Consider the following 18,437-nt stretch of genomic DNA (forward strand, 5'->3'; position numbering starts at 1 on the left):
CATGTAGCTTGTGCATACAACAACCCTTCACTTATGCATCAGGGAACTCGATCTGGATAGCACTGATAGCTGCCAACTTAAAATCTGTCTGGATCTTTTCTGGAGACAAAGCTTTGTTTAGGAGCTTTTGTTCAGAACATGGATCTTGAGAAGACTGAGAAGACGGCTGAATGAAGCAATAGTGCGACAAGGAATCAGGGCATATACTAAAGTATAGGGTGGGGATCCAACAGACAGTTGGTTCCTCAAGTCAGGAATGGCGGTAATTGTCCCATCCATGTAGACGACAGACCCTGACTTGAGAGCATACAATTGTGCACCAGGCGAAAAGTAGTGTCTGATGTCTCGGTGGTTATGGTCGCTGTAATTTCTTACAAAGTCACCACAGGTCTTCACAACACGCCTCCAGTGAACACAGGTCTTCATGGTCTTGTTCGTGTTGAAGAGGTGCGCTGAAACAGCACCTAAGGGGTACCTTTCTGCAACCCTGTCATTATTGTGACAATTTTCACAATTCTGAAAATATATATATACTTTAATAAAAACAGACAAATTGAGATGAGATCTTAGTGTCAAGATATTCACATCATCAAAGAGTTCATTAAGTCTCAAAGGTATTCACTTCGCCATGTGGTGAGTTCATTTTATCTGAGTAGATAAAGGTCCTTAGTTATTTGATCTTTCCAACTCGAGGATTAAGACTGGTCCATTATCACAATAGGTATGCCTCACATATTTTTATAAGCCACCACTATTAAACTGTCTGACTAATGGGGTATCACCATTTGGAGATGATATGAAAATTGACAAGACTACTTCCAAACATGGTCCGTGTACCTTGTAAACGACCAGATTATGCTATTACAGCAAGTGTGCAATAATTTCATAATGCAGCTTACATGCCAACATATACCAGACAAACAGTTCACACTACGAAGCAGGTGTCTCCATTATGTTTGAGGAAACAGCAGTCAGGAAGGACAGCGAAAGAAATATATGATCACATGATCAAAGTGATGAGGAAAAGTGTCCCTCATTGCACGACTGTAATTTGATGGCGGGTTGAAACATGGCAGAGTCACCTTTAACGACAAGCATGGGTAGCTGAAGACATATTCCAACCCTGATTATTTATTAACAAACACAGACAAATTGTTTTCAAAAGTTTATTTCATACTTTAGATAGTCATGTAAACAATTTCATTGAAATAACATTTTGTATAGACATGTGTTTTTATTTCTTTCTGTAAGGGAAAACCTTTCCAACCATACAGCAACCCCTTCACTAATGTCATGTCGTGTGGTGGAAGCAAGGTCAAACTAGTTGAGATCAGCTCAAGAGAGAAACAGCCTTCATGCTTGCAGAATATCATGAAAAAACTTCTCACAGAAATGATGTGAAGAAGTGTGTTGTCATTAAGAAATTTCTGAGATGGCAGAAAACTCATTAATGATGAAGGAAGATCTGAGACCTCGCAATAATCCTACATGTTAAAGAATGACTTCCATCAATTGGACAAGGCTCCAGTCACCATCACCATCACCAAATAAAACTTCAACAGCTTAAAAGTGGAATTCCCCATACACAACAAAAAGAAAATACCATAAGAAAACTGCCCCTGACCATGCCCACCCATAGAAACAACAACAGAGACATAACATATACAACAGCTAATAGACAACTTAATTAGACAAATAGACATAATTCCAGTATGCTTCAGCTTTTTAACTCGACTAACCTGGTGACTTATTCACCAATCATCACACATCTGGAATCATTCAGAACTGTGTCTGGGAATTTATTAATTTAGTGAGTGAGTGAGTTGGGTTTAATGCTGATTTAACAGTATTCCAGTTATATCACAGCATGTCACCTTGACGTGGGAAGAAAGCCTAAAGTGATGCAGGTCTCAGATGTTACCACCTTGGTGAAACCCACAAGCACGGATATGGTGCTGACAAACCTAGAAACATAATCAGGACTAACCAGGATTCAAGCCCACAATCGTAGGATTCTAAGGTGCCCAAGGGAAGCAACTCTTCACAGCAAACTGCTTTGACAACTGTGTTTTCTGTGCCACTATTCATGTTGGAATATCTAAATTTTGTATATCATATCCTAGAACACAGCATTATGTTAAAAGCATAATAATTGGCACATCTGTTACACACCACAAAACTATTTACAAATAAGTATAAAATGTATTTACTGAAAATAACATGTCAGAAATACCATGATATCCACATGTCATGCTATGTGAAGAGGTCTCTGGATAAACATTATCAAACACAAGCTGTGTGATAACCTATTGTTTGGCCTGCATAGCATATAACGGAAGAGTAGTAAGTTATTAAAAAGGCCAGTGAATAACCTCTGGGGATTCAGGGCCAGTGTATAACCTCTGGAGATTCCAGGCCAGTGTATAACCTCTGGGGATTCTGGGCCAGTGTATAACCTCTGGGCCAGTGTATAACCTCTGGGGATTCCGGGCCAGTGTATAACCTCTGGGGATTCTGGGCCAGTGTATAACCTCTGGGGATTCTGGGCCAGTGTATAACCTCTGGGCCAGTGTATAACCTCTGGGGATTCAGGGCCAGTGTATAACCTCTGGGGATTCAGGGCCAGTGTATAACCTCTGGGGATTCCGGGCCAGTGTATAACCTCTGGGGATTCTGGGCCAGTATATAACCTCTGGGGATTCCAGGCTAGTGTATAACCTCTGGGGATTCAAGGCCAGTGTATAACCTCTGGTGATTCCAGGCCAGTGTATAACCTCTGGTGCTTCCGGGCCAGTGTATAACCACTGGAGATTCCGGGCCAGTGTATAACCTCTGGGGATTCAGGGCCAGTGTATAACCTCTGGGGATTCCGGGCCAGTGTATAACCTCTGGGGATTCCAGGCCAGTGTATAACCTCTGGGGATTCCTGGCCAGTGTATAACCTCTGGGGATTCCAGGCCAGGTTTTAACCTCTGGATTGTCAGGTCCACACTCAATTATTTACAAGCTGCTATCATAATTAACAATGAGAATCAGATTCATGATGATTTGATAAAAGAGAAACCATGGAAATAAAAGATGCCTCAAAGTATTAAAATCCTTTTGGCAAATCTATAAACATTCATCTTTGGATGTGAAAGACTGCAATGTCATCCTACTTGACTGAGGCTGGAATCTAGTGAAGCCAACAAACAATGACCGCATGCATTTCAATCATATCCTGGTGTGTCAGCCTCATGGACAAGCTTGTTGTCAGAGGCAACTAGCGGGATCGAGTTGTCTTGCTCACAGACTTCGTTGATGCATGTCCCAATTGTTTAGATCGATGCTCATGATGTAAATCACTGGAATGTATGGTCCAGGTTCCATTATTTACCGACCGCTGTCATATAGCTGACAAACAAACCAATGATGAACAAAATCATTAAACAATGTAGGTTGTAAACATTATCACTTTAGTGAAACCCATAAGTATGAGTATGGTGCTGACAAACCAAGAACATAATTAGAGCAAACCAGAATTAGAAACCAAGAACATAGTATTCTGGCATGCCTAAGGGACACAACTCTGCAAAGCAAATTACATCACCTTCGATGATCACCCTTGGCCTTGTCTGCCACAGAGAAATAACTATTGTCAAACTAATATGCCTCAAAAGGCAGCACGTCAGCACTTTGTAAAACATTTCATGAAGACACAATGAGCATGAGCTCCACAAAGAACACTTAGCATGAGAAGGGCTCCACTACAGCACAACATGGTCACTGGGAAATTGTACTTTAGCATTGTGGGCTTAAGTCCTTCAGAAATGTCCAGTGTGATGAAACACATCAAGAAAATTGTAATGGAGACAAACATCTCTAAAAATCACTACAACTGGAAACTCTACATAAACCCAAGTTGAGTGTGGATGAAGATGCCAAAATGAAACTTTGTTTCTGTTTTTTGTGCCTTGTGGTTTCTGAGCAAGGTTTGTTGTTCTTTCTGAACAGTTTCACAAACTAGATATATACATTGTTAATTTTAACTAGGAAAGTGTCTGCACAGACAGCTGCAGCCCCTATATCTTGCCTCCAGCTAAGATAAAGATCAACCTAAACCATGGTTTACTGACTCCTATTACTCTCACTTTGTCAGTACAAAAATCATATACAATGTTGCTTTAGTTGACATGACATCCAGTATAGTGGCATCCATTCTGCTTGTGAAAACACAAGCAGTAAAATACTGCGCCAGGCAATGTTAGGCCTCCAGACACCTTAATAAGACATTTGTATGCATTTCCAGTTTAATAACCTTGACCTTCAATTTCTGCCAATCCCATGATTCATTATTTCTAGTTTAAAACATGAATCATGTTGTACCAACACAAAGGATTGTTTGAGTACACAAAAAAGCTTAACTAACAGATGAATGACCATTCCAGTGACGTTGACCTTCACTGGAGGTCACTAAACACCAGATCACTCTCAAGGATATGTACGAAATTACATTTGCCAACAGTAAACACTTCTTAAGTTATAATGAACACAATACATTATTGAGTGTGTGACCTTCAGAGTGAATGTCTTAGATGGACAGACAGACAGACAAAATAATCACAGCACTGTCAAAACTAATTAGGTGTCATGGCAAGCAGCACAGAGTCCATGTGTCTCAGATGTCCACAATGTAGGTCAGGGAATGGCAGGTTGGCCACTGAAGCATGGCCTTGTGGACGAGGTGCAGGATACTACAGTCTGACCAGACATAATAGGTGGCTGTCTGACAGCCATTCACCTAAGCAAACCCATGTCTTGTCAAAGTATATTAATACACCATATCCAACATGAGATCTGTGTACAGAATAACCCTGTCCAGAAGTGTATTATGTAGATGAGCATGTTACAGGAAACTGTCCAGGACTACAGCCACTCAGAGAGTCTGTAACAGAGATGCTGGTGACCAACACTATGAACAATGTCTACAGCTTAGGTCATTTATAGGTCTGTTAACGATAAACAGTCATACTTAAAACCTTCCTAACTCTGACAGTTGAATCAAAGCACAAAGTAAAACAGTTCACAAGTGGTGTGATGTCCCATTCCCTACTGGCGACAGATGAAGATGTAAATCCACACGACCTGACACACTGCATTCACACAATGAAAACACATTAGAAAATACAATTGTTCATCACACAACATGCACCCTCAGCAACTCCATAAGGTTTGATTCACATGGTTGCTTTCTATCTGTCTGGACTGACCCTCCACACCTCAGAGGTGGTAATGTATAAGATGATGGGTATTGCCAGCCATTTCTCCAGTTTGGTAGGCTTGACAGCAGTGGGTCCAACTTGTCTAGGTGCCGAGGTGATCACACTTGGTATCAACTCATCACTAGGACATGTCTGATCAGCATCCGGGGATAACATTCACTAGCAGCTCTCTGTTGGTCTTTTGAGGATAGCCTGTAATGTAACAAAATATATATAACATTTACACATACCTTAAACACTCAACTGAAGTCAATCACTCCTACACACAGTGACACGAGTTCACTTGGTACCTTTAGTCAATGTGGGGCCACGTCATAGTAGATAACCACAAACTCCAGATTTCCATGATTTCAAATGGAAAAGCACCATGTATGGTTTGATTCGCACCATAAACTGACCATTGATGGCGAAACAATGGGGGATATAACTAAGAAGGTGTTTGTATTACATGCAAACACAGAAGACCATACCAACCTTTCCTGAAGCCCCAAAACTTTCCCATCAGTTGCATGTATCATGATCTATTTTGACTTTACGTCAGGTAATACTTGGCTTCACACAAGCCCAATGCAGTAACACCTTTGTAACAGAAAAGCCTATGCCTGTAGCTACTTCAATAACAAGGTGAGGTGGTGAAATGGGGTTTTACGTCGTGTCCAAGATTATTGCACTTATATAGCGACGTGCACTTACGTGTGTGTTTGTGTGGCTGCTTGTACTAGTCCGGACTGATGCCGATTTATAGTGCTAGCTCACTGAGATACCATGCTGCAGTTTAACATGAATACCCCACTCAGTCACAGTATACTGACTCCGAGCCGACCAGTCCTTGTTTAAGCCCCTTAATGCCGAGCGCCAGACAGGGTACCATCTTTTAATGTCTTTTGGTATGACGCGGCCTTGGATCGAACTAGCGGTTGAGAAAAACAATAGTGGTGGCGGCAGCGGAAGCAGTGGTGGCGGCAGCGGAAGCAGTGGAACTCACACTCCAGCAAACAAATGAAGTAGCCCCCTTTACAGGGAAATGGCAGGATCTGCTTGTTCAGGGAAGTGAATCATCTATGGTTGTTTTCTTTGTGTGAATTATTTCCACAAACCTTCCACTTCAGAGGGTCTCTGTTGTCCCCCATCATGCAGATTGTGACTGATGTAAAGATCTTCAGCGTCTGTTTGGCAGCCTGTGGATAGTCGTCATCTGCTGCCCAGACTAGTGTGAGAATAGGTTGTTTGTGGTCCCTAATGTAAGACTTGCTCTGCAGAGGCAGTTGCTGCAAACAGGAAGACAATTATTTTTATGGACGAACTGAAACCATAAACACGAACCCTTTCTTACTCGAAAGCTTCATAAAAATCTGTACAAAGAGAGAATTAATGCTGGGGCAAGCAAATGTACCACCAAATCCTCGTCTCAAAGTTGAACTATACTGATCACCGACCAGTTATCACCATTTCTTTTCATGTTATTTCTGAAATTTTCCATGTTTAAAGTTACCTGTGGTAATAACTTTAAATTTTGTGAAACTACAAGCAAATGCACATTTTTCTGTCTGTGGAAAATGTTTCAGGAGATTTCTGTTACAACGCAACGACAGGGAATCAAAACAGTTGAAATAGAACTTTCCCATAGGCCAACTGTACCAGTTATCGGCATTGTCTAAACAGCACATGCCACATGAACACATACACCACTTTGTTATACAAATTAAATTTTCTATTTTCTCTGGTATCGTACTCTATGTTTATATTCATCACAATTAATAAGAAATGCTTTTATCAATTTGTCGTGTGCAAACTGATGTACACTAATATTCCCCAAACTTGATATACACATGTTTATCCTCAACACTATGTACTATTGATTTCACAATATATACAGGGTGATGCATTTTTTTTAAATATCTCAAATAGGTTTCAGAATTGAAATTTGGGGAAGAAATGACAGACTGTAGTAAGCTATAACAGAACTAAATGTGCATCCTTGTGTTGTTGGATTTTAGTTTACACATTGTATTTGAGCAAGGTGATTATATGGTTGGTTTTTTAATATTTCTTCACAAGAGTTAGTTGTGTTCACCATTTTTGGACAAATATTTCTCTTCTAATGAAACCAAGCAAAAGTAGAACAAGATGTGGTCACGTGTGCGCCATAACGGGGAGTTGGCAATAATTGTTCCTCAGTGATAACTGGTCGCTGCCAGGAATCCTTAATACGATCAAGGAAGGACTTTCTTTATACTACGAAAAAGTATTTGAAACAAGTGGAATTAAAGCTAAGTGGATTCTCAAAATGGAAGGGATTTGCTTCAAATTTTGCAATCTCCGAAAAGAACAATTCTGTCAAAACTACTTTATACACCACCATCCCACATGGCAAACTTAAGGAAAAACTTAATTCCTTGATCCAGGGCCATCTGTGGTGATCACATATATAGTGACATCTCTCTCTTCATAGGTTCATTACAATTTGTGAAAAATGAAAGCAAATGCCATCTGAAGTCTAAAGTTTACTGAGAAAACAACATGTGAAATGCTGGACTTCCTCATAGATAAGAGGGGGCACAGGTGGCCCAGTCATCTAAAGCGCCACAATTCGCTGTGCAGAGTTGCATCCCTTGAGCACACCAGAAACCTATGATTGTGGGTTCTAATCCCAGTTCACCCCGATTATGTGTCTGGGTTTGTCAGCACCATACTCGTGCTCATGGGTTTCACCGAAGTGGTAACGTCTGAGACCTGCATCACTTCAGGCTTTCCTCCCACATTAAGATGACATGCCATGATATAACTAGAATACTGTTAAAAGCGGCATTAAACCCAACTCACTCACACATAGATAAGAAGCAAGCATCCCTATGGGCACCAATTGTGCTCCCTTCTTGTTGATCTGTTTCTTTATGCATATCAATCATACTTTCTGCTAGACTGGCAAAGTCAAAACAAGGCCATTTGGCTAAGAAGTTTAACTGAAGCATCATATATATCGATGAGCTGATATTGTTCAATGACAATGAAATATCCAAGAAATAAAGGAGACCAGTGACTCTGCCTCATCTGTTTCACATTTAGATCTACGCATAAAGATTCAGAGTGAACAAATCCCTCTACATGACTGTATGACAAGAGGGATGACTTCAACTTTCCAAGAGTCAACTTTCCCTTTTTGCCTTTGGTGTATACATGGTTGTGATGTAGTCAGAACCATACATTCAATTCAAGATTTCTTGTAAATATGGAACAGGTTTGGTTGTTTATATTTCTGTTACCAAACCATTGCTATAGAGGTGATGTATGTGTTCCAACAGCATGGAATAGCTCCTCTACTTACATCACAGTAGACACGCTTGGAGACTCCGAACTTGAGAATGAAAACATCAAAGGAATGATCCATCACCCCCATTACCATCGCCTTCTCTTCAAATGGGCCAACCTCCTGAAGACAAAAAAACTTTCATGTACATCAAAACCACTACAACATTTATAATTAACAAAACTTACAGTATGACCACCTTCCCCCTCTTACCTCATCACCACCTTCCCCCTCTTACCTCATCACCACCTTCCCCCTCTTACCTCATCACCACCTTCCCCCTCTTACCTCATCACCATCTTCCCACATCTTACCTCAACACCACCTTCCCCCTCTTACCTCATCACCACCTTCCCCCTCTTACCTCATCACCATCTTCCCACATCTTACCTCATCACCACCTTCCCCCTCTTACCTGATCACCACCTTCCCCCTCTTACCTCATCACCACCTTCCCCCTCTTACCTCATCACCACCTTCCCCCTCTTACCTCATCACCATCTTTCCACATCTTACCTCATCACCACCTTCCCCTCTTACCTCATCACAATCTTCCCACCTCTAACCTCATCACCATCTTCCCACATCTAACCTCATCACCACCTTCCCCCTCTTACCTCATCACCATCTTCCCACCTCATACCTCATCACCACCTTGCCACCTCATGACCACCTTGCCACCCCATGACCACCTTGCCACCTCATGACCACCTTGCCACCTCATGACCACCTTGCCACCTCATGACCACCTTGCCACCTCATGACCACCTTGCCACCCCATGACCACCTTGCCATAACCACCTCTCCACCCCATGACAACCTCTCCATCCCATGACCACCTTGCCACCCCATGACCACCTTGCCACCCCATGGCCACCTTGCCATCCCATGACCACCTTGCCACCTCATGACCACCTTGCCACCCCATGACAACCTCTCCATCCCATGACCACCTTGCCACCCCATGACCACCTTGCCACCCCATGACAACCTCTCCATCCCATGACCACCTTGCCACCCCATGACCACCTTGCCACCCCATGACCACCTTGCCACCCCATGACCACCTCTCCACCCCATGACCACCTTGCCACCCAATTACCACCTTGCCACCCCATGACCACCTTGCCACCCCATGACCACCTTGTCACCTCATGACCACCTTGCCACCCCATGACAACCTCTCCATCCCATGACCACCTTGCCACCCCATGACCACCTTGCCACCCAAAGACCACCTTGCCACCTAATTACCACCTTGCCACCCCATGACCACCTCTCCACCCCATGACCACCTTGCCACCTTGCCACCCCATGACTACCAAGTTCAAGTTCTTTGAAGGACGTACAAATGGGATCTGTTTGTCCATTACATTTCATTTCCGGAGCATAACTCATAAACAATTCAATATTTTTTCATGAAACTTTGTACACACATCGGGCTTGCTTTAAACAGGTGCATTTTTTCCTTTTTTGAATTTTCCAAAGCAACCATTTGGAGTTGGGTTCAGATGGGGATAGGGATCATTTCAGGAGCATAAGTCATAAACTGTATCTTATTTCTTCGTGGAACTTTGTATACATTTTAAAGTGTCCAACATTTCCCACACATCACCCACCTTGACAAAAGCAGCGAAGAACATCTCGGAGCTCATCTCCTGCACCCTCTTGGCCATGTACTTCTTGTCGTTACAGTGGTCAGCCTGTTTGTGCAGCAGGCGATGGTCCTTGCTGGTCTCCCTGCAGTAGGCTGCAAACACCAGCACTGTGTCAGGCTACAGATCTCTCACCACAGTAGTCACCACAACAAGGCCATCATTAATGTACAACAAAGAATGAAGTGTGTTTTTAGGCAGCATAACAAAGTTCTAAATCAATTCAAAATGCAGATGAGTGGGAGAATGTTCCTTCTGCTGTTCTAGTTCACGATGCAGCACCAGTAACTGAGAGTGCATGAGTGCAAAGTGGGGCCATGTTCTAGTTCATGATGCAGCATGTTCTAGTTCTAGTTCATGATGCAGCACTAGTGAGTGAGAGTGCATGAGTGCATAGTGGGGCCATGTTCTAGTTCATGATGCAGCATGTTCTAGTTCATGATGCAGCACTTGTGAGTCAGAGTGCATGAGTGCATAGCGGGGCAATGTTCTAGTTCAGGATGCATTATGTTCTAGTTCATGATGCAGCATTAGCGAGTGAGAGTGCATGAGTGCATAGTGGGGCCATGTTCAAGTCCATGATGCAGCATGTTCTAGTTCATGATGCAGCATATTCTAGTTCATCATGCAGCACTGGTGAGTGAGAGTGCATAGCGGGGCCATGTTCTAGTTCATGATGCAGCGCTAGTGAGTGAGAGTGCATGAGTGCATAGCGGGGCCATATTCTAGTTCATGATGCATCACTAGTGAGTGTGAGTGCATGAGTGCATAGTGGGGCCATGTTCTAGTTCATGATGCAGCGCTAGTGAGTGAGAGTGCATGAGTGCATAGCGGGGCCATGTTCTAGTTCAAGATGCATCACTAGTGAGTGTGAGTGCATGAGTGCATAGTGGGGCCATGTTCTAGTTCATGATGCATCACTAGTGAGTGAGAGTGCATGAGTGCATAGTGGGGCCATGTTCTAGTTCCTGATGCAGCATGTTCTAGTTCATGATGCAGCGCTAGTGACTTTGAATGCATGAGTGCATAGTGGGGCCATGTTCTAGTTCATGATGCAGCGCTAGTGAGTGAGAGTGCATGAGTGCATAGTGGGGCCATGTTCTAGTTCATGATGCATCACTAGTGAGTGAGAGTGCATGAGTGCATAGTGGGGCCATGTTCTAGTTCAAGATGCATCACTAGTGAGTGTGAGTGCATGAGTGCATAGTGGGGCCATGTTCTAGTTCATGATGCATCACTAGTGAGTGTGAGTGCATGAGTGCATAGTGGGGCCATGTTCTAGTTCATGATGCATCACTAGTGAGTGAGAGTGCATGAGTGCATAGTGGGGCCATGTTCTAGTTCAAGATGCATCACTAGTGAGTGTGAGTGCATGAGTGCATAGTGGGGCCATGTTCTAGTTCAAGATGCATCACTAGTGAGTGTGAGTGCATGAGTGCATAGTGGGGCCATGTTCTAGTTCATGATGCATCACTAGTGAGTGAGAGTGCATGAGTGCATAGTGGGGCCATGTTCTAGTTCAAGATGCATCACTAGTGAGTGTGAGTGCATGAGTGCATAGTGGGGCCATGTTCTAGTTCCTGATGCAGCATGTTCTAGTTCATGATGCAGCGCTAGTGACTTTGAATGCATGAGTGCATAGTGGGGCCATGTTCTAGTTCATGATGCAGCGCTAGTGAGTGTGAGTGCATGAGTGCATAGTGGGGCCATGTTCTAGTTCAAGATGCATCACTAGTGAGTGAGAGTGCATGAGTGCATAGTGGGGCCATGTTCTAGTTCCTGATGCAGCGCTAGTGAGTGTGAGTGCATGAGTGCATAGTGGGGCCATGTTCTAGTTCATGATGCAGCGCTAGTGAGTGTGAGTGCATGAGTGCATAGTGGGGCCATATTCAAGTTCATGATGCAGCGCTAGTGAGTGAGAGTGCATGAGTGCATAGCGGGGCCATGTTCTAGTTCATGATGCAGCGCTAGTGAGTGTGAGTGCATGAGTGCATAGTGGGGCCATATTCAAGTTCATGATGCAGCGCTAGTGAGTGAGAGTGCATGAGTGCATAGCGGGGCCATGTTCTAGTTCATGATGCATCACTAGTGAGTGAGAGTGCATGAGTGCATAGTGGGGCCATGTTCTAGTTCATGATGCAGCATGTTCTAGTTCATGATGCAGCATGTTCTAGTTCATGATGCAGCATGTTCTAGTTCATGATGCATCACTAGTGAGTGAGAGTGCATGAGTGCATAGTGGGGCCATATTCTAGTTCATGATGCAGCATGTTCTAGTTCATGATGCATCACTAGTGAGTGAGAGTGCATGAGTGCATAGTGGGGCCATATTCTAGTTCATGATGCAGCATGTTCTAGTTCATGATGCAGCACTTGTGAGTGAGAGTGCATGAGTGCATAGTGGGGCCATATTCTAGTTCATGATGCATCACTAGTGAGTGAGAGTGCATGAGTGCATAGCGGGGCCATATTCTAGTTCATGATGCATCACTAGTGAGTGAGAGTGCATGAGTGCATAGTGGGGCCATGTTCTAGTTCATGATGCAGCGCTAGTGAGTGTGAGTGCATGAGTGCATAGCGGGGCCATGTTCTAGTTCATGATGCATCACTAGTGAGTGAGAGTGCATGAGTGCATAGCGGGGCCATATTCTAGTTCATGATGCATCACTAGTGAGTGAGAGTGCATGAGTGCATAGTGGGGCCATGTTCTAGTTCATGATGCAGCGCTAGTGAGTGTGAGTGCATGAGTGCATAGCGGGGCCATGTTCTAGTTCATGATGCATCACTAGTGAGTGAGAGTGCATGAGTGCATAGCGGGGCCATGTTCTAGTTCATGATGCAGCATGTTCTAGTTCATGATGCAGCACTTGTGAGTGAGAGTGCATGAGTGCATAGAGGGTCCAGGAAATGGGTAGAAGATAGAGGGAAGATAACACCCAGCTTCCCAAATTAACACTAACCACAATCAAGAAGTTGGAGCATTTAATCCCCAAGGAATAGTTTCAACATGTCTGGTGGATTCAATACCTCGCAATCCAGCTTGTGCAACAACAGGCAATATGTACACAGTGTCATCTTAAGTAGTAAATATATAACATGAACGATATATCAACACCTGACTAACAGCAACAAATTGTTTTTATGGACTTTGACTCTTTCTAATATTACAAACAATGGATGATGTGATTGTTTTGTGTTCTCAACAATGGATGATGTCATTGTGTTGTGTTCTCAACAATGGATGTCATTGTTGTATTATCAACAACGGATGATGTCACTGTGCTGTATACTCAACAATTGATGATGTCATTGTGTTATGTTCCCAACAATGGATGATGTCATTGTGTTGTGTTCTCAACAATGGATGATGTCATTTTGTTGTGTTCTCAACAATGGATGATGTCATTTTGTTGTGTTCTCAAAAATGGATGATGTCATTGTGTTGTGTTCTCAACTATGGATGATGTCACTGTGTTATGTTCCCAACAATGGATGATGTCATTGTGTAGTGTTCTCAACAATGGATGATGTCACTGTGTTGTGTTCTCAACAATGGATGATGTCATTTTGTTGTGTTCTCAAAAATGGATGATGTCATTGTGTTGTGTTCTTAACTATGGATGATGTCACTGTGTTGTGTTCTCATCAATGGATGTTATTGTGTTGTGCTCTCAACAATGGATGTCACTGTGTTGTGTTCTCAACAATGGATGTCATTGTGTTGTGTTCTCAACAATAGATGAATTCATTATGTTGTGTTCTCAACTATGGATGATGTCATTGTGTTGTGTTCTCAACTATGGATGATGTCACTGTGTTATGTTCCCAACAATGGATGATGTCATTGTGTTGTGTTCTCAACAATGGATGATGTCACTGTGTTGTGTTCTCAACAATGGATGATGTCATTTTGTTGTGTTCTCAAAAATGGATGATGTCATTGTGTTGTGTTCTTAACTATGGATGATGTCACTGTGTTGTGTTCTCATCAATGGATGTTATTGTGTTGTGTTCTCAACAATGGATGTCATTGTGTTGTGTTCTCAACAATAGATGAATTCATTATGTTGTGTTCTCAACAATGGATGATGTCATTGTGTTGTGTTCTCAACTATGGATGATGTCACTGTGTTGTGTTCTCAACAATGTAGCCATATGACATGCTACTGTAAGCACAGAGTTTACCGAGAGAGGCGGCCAGCAGTCGGTGCACCAGGACGTCGGCGTAGCGTCGGATGGGGGAGGTGAAGTGTGTGTACAGTGGGACATTGAGTGCGTAGTGGTGGTACACTTCAGGGTCAGCGATCATGCCACTACAGAAATACTTGGCATTCTGAAACAGCAAGGTTAGTCAAAGTCAACACTCGGCTGGAAGATGAGGCTAAGGTAGAGTAGCATGAACATCTTGCACCCAAGTCCAAGTCAGCAGTCAGCATAAAGCCAGCTGCAATGTATTCCTCCATTCCACACATTCAACAACACAACCAGTGTGCTGTATATCCAAACAACACTCATTAATGTGGATAATAACTAGACAGCTAAATGGCCCTTCAACTTGGGTACTTTACCTGCATGGGCTTCGAGCTGAGTGCCACCAGCACCTGCATTCTAGCTGCCGAGAACTCATCTGTACCTTGGTAGTTGCTGAGAGATTGCTGCAACATACACATCCAGTCTGGTAACCATGGCAACAGAACTACTGGCACGGAACAATGTTTCAATTATATCAAGGTCCCAGTGAGTGAGTTTACGCCACTTTTAGCAATATTCCAGCAATATCATGGTGGGGACACCAGAAATGGTTTTCACACACTGTACCCATGTCTGGAATTGAAGCCGGGTCTTTGGCGTGATGAGCAATCGCTTGAACCACTAGGCTACCCAAACGCCCATTTCAGGTTTCAACATAACACTCAAAGTGAAGAGCTCTTGGCTTCCTTGAAGAAACTACTTGCACTGTGGGAATTGCTTGGAGTATCTCATAGAGAGACAGTCTGTTGACATGTCAGAGTTTGCAGCCAATGTGACAGGAGAGATTTTAAACGTTTGGTTCCTGAATGTTCATGGACGCATAAAGTGCTAAAGAACTAAAGTAAATTCCTAGATCAACACAGCAAAGAAAGCTGTTGACTGGACTGTCAGTCTAGGTGTGAGGTAGTTTGTTTTTCGAGTGCATTCTTTCATTGCATACATAAGGATGGGTCACATGAAGATTTTCCATCACAGGCATGCCCCAACTACTTCCAGTGACTAAAAGGTCTAAATGATCCTGATCCAGATTCTGTCTGGTGTGTGCTGTGTGACCTTCACAATAAAACACTATTGGAAGACGTGTGTTTGTGACAGGGTTTCTAGCCTGCAGACACCTACCTGCCATGTCAGACTGTTGGACAAGTCGACTGGTAACCCCAGCTGCTCACACAGGTCTTTCTGAAACACACCGGTCATGTAAGTTGTTACTTAACACCTCACTGTGACACCGCAATATTCCATCTATATGGTGGTGGCCTGGAAATAATCAAGTCAGGGCCAGACAATCCACTGACTGATATTATGCGCATTGATTCCACACAATTGATATGCAATAACATGCAATCACTCAAGTCACCAAGCCTGCATAATCCATTTGATTGCTTAATATGCCACAACGCACATAGGGTACAGTGTGACAAAAATACCAAATACATATTCATTAAACAATATTACTAATCTGTGTGTAGGTATTGGAATATGTGGATACCAGCTTCTCCTACTCTTTTTCAGGTCCCCTTCCAGTGGAAAAGCAAATGTCACCTCCCAGTGCTACTGCACAGCATGGTTATTTCTTACTAAGGTGGTCAGGTGGGTAACAAGAATATTTTAACAATGTTTCAATTGTTGATGAGTATGGATGATATATGACACATTCTTAATACAATGGCAATTTGTAGAATCTGGCCAGGCATCTTTTTTCAAGAAAATACAAATATTGAATTGAAAATGAGTCACTAAAGTTTCTAGTCGGATGAAAAGGTTTGTCTGCTTGTTTATGCAAATCAGCTGCATCACAGTGTCATGTGATCTGAATGTCGCAGTCAGGTGACAAAAACTATACCAAGAAATAAGGTCCATGATTTCCGCATATAACGTTGAGGCCTGCATACTGCATTTACCATTGCCAATATTTACTTTTCAAACTTTCTTCAAACATTACAAACAAAAAACAATTCTTATAAGCTAATGTTTTACTTGAGACAATAATAAGCAACATAAAATTATGTAAGATATGACATCTGGAAAACATTGTAGAAGGATAACTTGTGGTCAAGGAAAACCACTTTTCCTGTATGAAATATAAAGAACTCAACTAATTCCAGATATCTGTTGACATGCACATCATGTAATCACATAAGTAGGTTTGCTGATGTCTAACTAAACATACATGTGTATATGTACATTTAATATGCATCCACATGAGATTTAACTAACGTGTGTAAATAAAGTATGTAAACGGTGTAATAAGGCACCTATATTCATCAGTCTGTTCATGACCTTCAGCATCAAAAGGTTGTTTTCAAATCAAATTCGAATGAGAAGAGAGTGACTTAAAAATCTTCACATGAACCAACATGTCTTTGATTTATTCTAGACAGAACTTTATGACTCCTTGAAACTCAATGAAAACACTGTCCGCCCAACTGTGGTTGACCCATGAAAGTTAGTGATGATATAAGGGTAACGCTATTTTGCAGGGTTGTGGTAACCCCGGACTACATACAGTCATATCATCAACAAGACAACCCGGTATTAGAGTGATAGTCAAGATGTACATTTACTCTTCTTGAGTGTTTACATTCATGGCGAAAGCAGCCAGAGCGAGGTTCCCAGAATTACCTGCTAAGGGAGCAGTTATTATGCTTAAGTGGAAATCACGGGGAGTGGCTTATTGTTTTAAACTGTTACTCTATGACACTTCTCCCCCATAGTTTTGTTGCACTTTAAACATAACTACCATAATGAATCTACACATGTTGAAAGAACTGACAATTGCTCGAGAAGATGTCTCTTCACACATCTCATTGGAACATTTTAAATGAAAATTAACCAATATTGTTCCAGATGTTATTCAGAGTCTCTCATGTAACACAATAACTGGAACACTTTAACTGAATATGCACTTGCATTAATGATTAAAGATAACTGGATATGCACATGCTTATGTCTGAATAAGGGAACCAATAACAAGATTCAAAACTATCAATCACTGATGGTTCACTTAGGTGACAAATAGTGTGAAATACATCACATTCTCATTACAGTTCATAACTCAGCAGCAATCTTTAGATTAAGTCTATCCGGCGCTTTCCGGATTCTGGAAGAACGACAAAATTCTTGCGCACCACAAGAATCTGACTGAGTAGGAGATAGTGTCTCTGGTAAGACCTGCTGTGGCTAGGGACTTGTAGAAGTAACTTCATCTTGCAGTTGAGGGGTATCCAGAAGTACTGGAATGTTGCCAAGTTCAGGCAACATAGGTAACTTGTCGGGTAGTTCTGGTATTACTGATTGTTCATGTGTTGATGGAACTGTTTTATCATGTTGGCTTTCATGCATCAGAACATGGCGCAAACGCAGGTGATCAATATGGCGCCTGGCAACACCACCATTGTCTAGACGAACATGGAACGACACTGGTTCTCTCTGTTATGATTCCTGACAACCATTTGTCACCAGGCTGAAAGTTTTATACATACACAAGATCTCCAACTTGCAAGTGACGGTCCTTTGCATGTGCATCATGTACTGACTTTTGCTGTTCTTGTTTGTTCCTAATTTTACAGCTCATATCTGGATGAAGAAGATTGAGATGAGACTTCGGTCTTCTTCTAAGAAATAATTCTGCTGGAGATAACCCTGTTGTAGTCTGCGGGGTAAGTCTGTATCTGAACAAAAAACGTGCATGTTTTGTGTCCAATGTGCCCCCTGTCATACGTTTAATGCCAGGTTTTGAGGTTTGTACAGCTCTTTCTGCTAACCCATTAGAGGCAGGGTGATACTGTGCCACACATGTATGAGCGATGCCATTACGTTTCATAAAGACAGAGAATTCCTCACTTGTAAAACAAGTACCATTGTCAGTGACCACTTGGTCCATGAGTTGCAAACATATGTCTGAGACAATCAATTGTAGCGGTGGATGTGGCACTGTTCACTTGAAACACTTCCAACCATTTG

General features: G+C 42.4%; 1 protein-coding gene across 4 annotated transcripts in view; it reads right to left on the reverse strand.

The window, feature by feature from the left end:
* Nucleotides 1–1,152: 1,152 nt before the first annotated feature.
* Nucleotides 1,153–18,437, reverse strand: part of LOC139470742 (DIS3-like exonuclease 2) — a 57,192-nt gene continuing 39,907 nt past the window's right edge. For all 4 annotated transcript variants that reach the window (XM_071253023.1, XM_071253020.1, XM_071253022.1 and 1 more), the window contains 7 exons: nt 15,594–15,653; nt 14,792–14,878; nt 14,409–14,556; nt 10,188–10,318; nt 8,587–8,691; nt 6,359–6,529; nt 1,153–5,453 (listed from right to left, as the gene is read on the reverse strand). In XM_071253023.1, the coding sequence (XP_071109124.1) occupies nt 5,421–5,453; nt 6,359–6,529; nt 8,587–8,691; nt 10,188–10,318; nt 14,409–14,556; nt 14,792–14,878; nt 15,594–15,653 (735 nt within the window). In that variant the 3' untranslated portion in view covers nt 1,153–5,420. The remainder of the gene's footprint in view (nt 5,454–6,358; nt 6,530–8,586; nt 8,692–10,187; nt 10,319–14,408; nt 14,557–14,791; nt 14,879–15,593; nt 15,654–18,437) is intronic.

Source organism: Haliotis cracherodii, unplaced genomic scaffold (assembly GCF_022045235.1).
Source record: "Haliotis cracherodii isolate W230 unplaced genomic scaffold, xgHalCrac1.p SCAF_21, whole genome shotgun sequence".
Taxonomy (NCBI): Eukaryota; Metazoa; Mollusca; class Gastropoda; order Lepetellida; family Haliotidae; genus Haliotis; species Haliotis cracherodii.